At 41.6% G+C, this 1,232-nt stretch overlaps 1 protein-coding gene across 1 annotated transcript; it reads right to left on the bottom strand.

Annotated features, from left to right (window-relative positions):
* Nucleotides 1-386: 386 nt before the first annotated feature.
* On the bottom strand, nucleotides 387-889 carry LOC111648508 (myosin-binding protein C, slow-type-like; the record flags this gene model as incomplete). The annotated part of the gene is made up of 2 exons (XM_023398332.1): nucleotides 387-653; nucleotides 766-889. Coding segments are annotated over 2 exons (391 nt in total), but the record flags the coding sequence as incomplete, so codon positions are not given.
* Nucleotides 890-1,232: the final 343 nt, after the last annotated feature.

The following is a 1,232-nucleotide window of genomic DNA, read 5'->3' as shown; positions in this document are numbered from 1 at the left end:
AGGCCAGAAACACACAATTATAAAACAAAAAACTTCAGTGAGAAACTTGGTAAGTAAAAATATAATATTAAAAATTGATTAAATTCTAATTCTGTACTAATGATACAAGTTAATTAACAATACAAATAAAAATGTCTGTGCATTATGATAAAAAAAAATGTTAAAACATGTTATTAATTCATTACAATATGTAGTAAAAGTAAATGATTGTTTTATCTAATATCTAAGGGAGATTCATTAAAAGAAATATCTTACTGTGATATTAATTGTTATTCACCAATCACAACTCCCTAAACTGATTTTGTTTTACAGATTCTATAAAACGACGTGACTGCCCCTGTAACTCTGAATTCAAAGGTTCAATAACAGAAAGGTTTAGTTCTTACGTGTAACCTCCAGGAAACAGGACGTCTTGAACTCTTTGGCGTCGCATGTGTACATCTTGGCGTCTTCCGGAGAGCAGCCGTGGATGACCAGCGCTCTCTTGCGTCCGTCGACAATCAAGTCGTACTTCTTGGTCTTTCTGATCTCCTGTCCTTCTCTGAACCATCGTACCTCTGCGTTCTCTCTGGAAACTTCACACTCCAGCGTGGCGGTGGCCTCCTCCTCCACCGTCTGGTCCTCCAGCGGCTTTGTGAACTCCACCGGCGGCTCTGAGAGCGCATGAGAAAACAAAGGTTATATATGAACCAAGATTACACTTCCTGCTCAGGGCCTCAGAGCCTGTGATGTGTTTACTGTCCCCGGTGTGTTCGAGTGTCTCACCTCTGACAATGAGCTGAGCCTGAGTCTGGAAGTCTTTAGCGGTCAGTTTGACCTCACCAGCCTCCGACAGTTTCACATCTCTGACGGTCAGAGCGTGAACCCGACCCGCCACACGAGTCTTTACCTGCAGGGACAGAAAAAAACCCAAATCACCAGTTAATGATCTGATTTCATTTAATTAGTGAACTAGCAAATCACGTCAGACACTTCACTGTAAGAAATCTCCCTTCTATCAAGTTTTTGTTTGTTGCTGAGTTTTGTTGTGGAGAATAAGTCCACTACAGAGACGCTCTGAAGGACGCTCTACATGTAGATCTGCATGTACATCTGCATGTAGCTATACATGCAGATGTACATTCAGATCTATATGTAGATATATCTGCACACTGTTTCAGTCTTAGTTCCTGTATGAGGGGCGGGGCCTGTTGTTGGACCATCTCCCTACATCATGGACACCAGTGATGTGA

The sequence above is a fragment of the Seriola lalandi genome, unplaced genomic scaffold (assembly GCF_002814215.2).
Source record: "Seriola lalandi dorsalis isolate HSWRI2012SDOR001 ecotype SW California unplaced genomic scaffold, Sedor1 jcf7180002041462, whole genome shotgun sequence".
Classification (NCBI taxonomy): Eukaryota; Metazoa; Chordata; class Actinopteri; order Carangiformes; family Carangidae; genus Seriola; species Seriola lalandi.
This window is presented reverse-complemented; position numbering and strand designations above follow the sequence as displayed.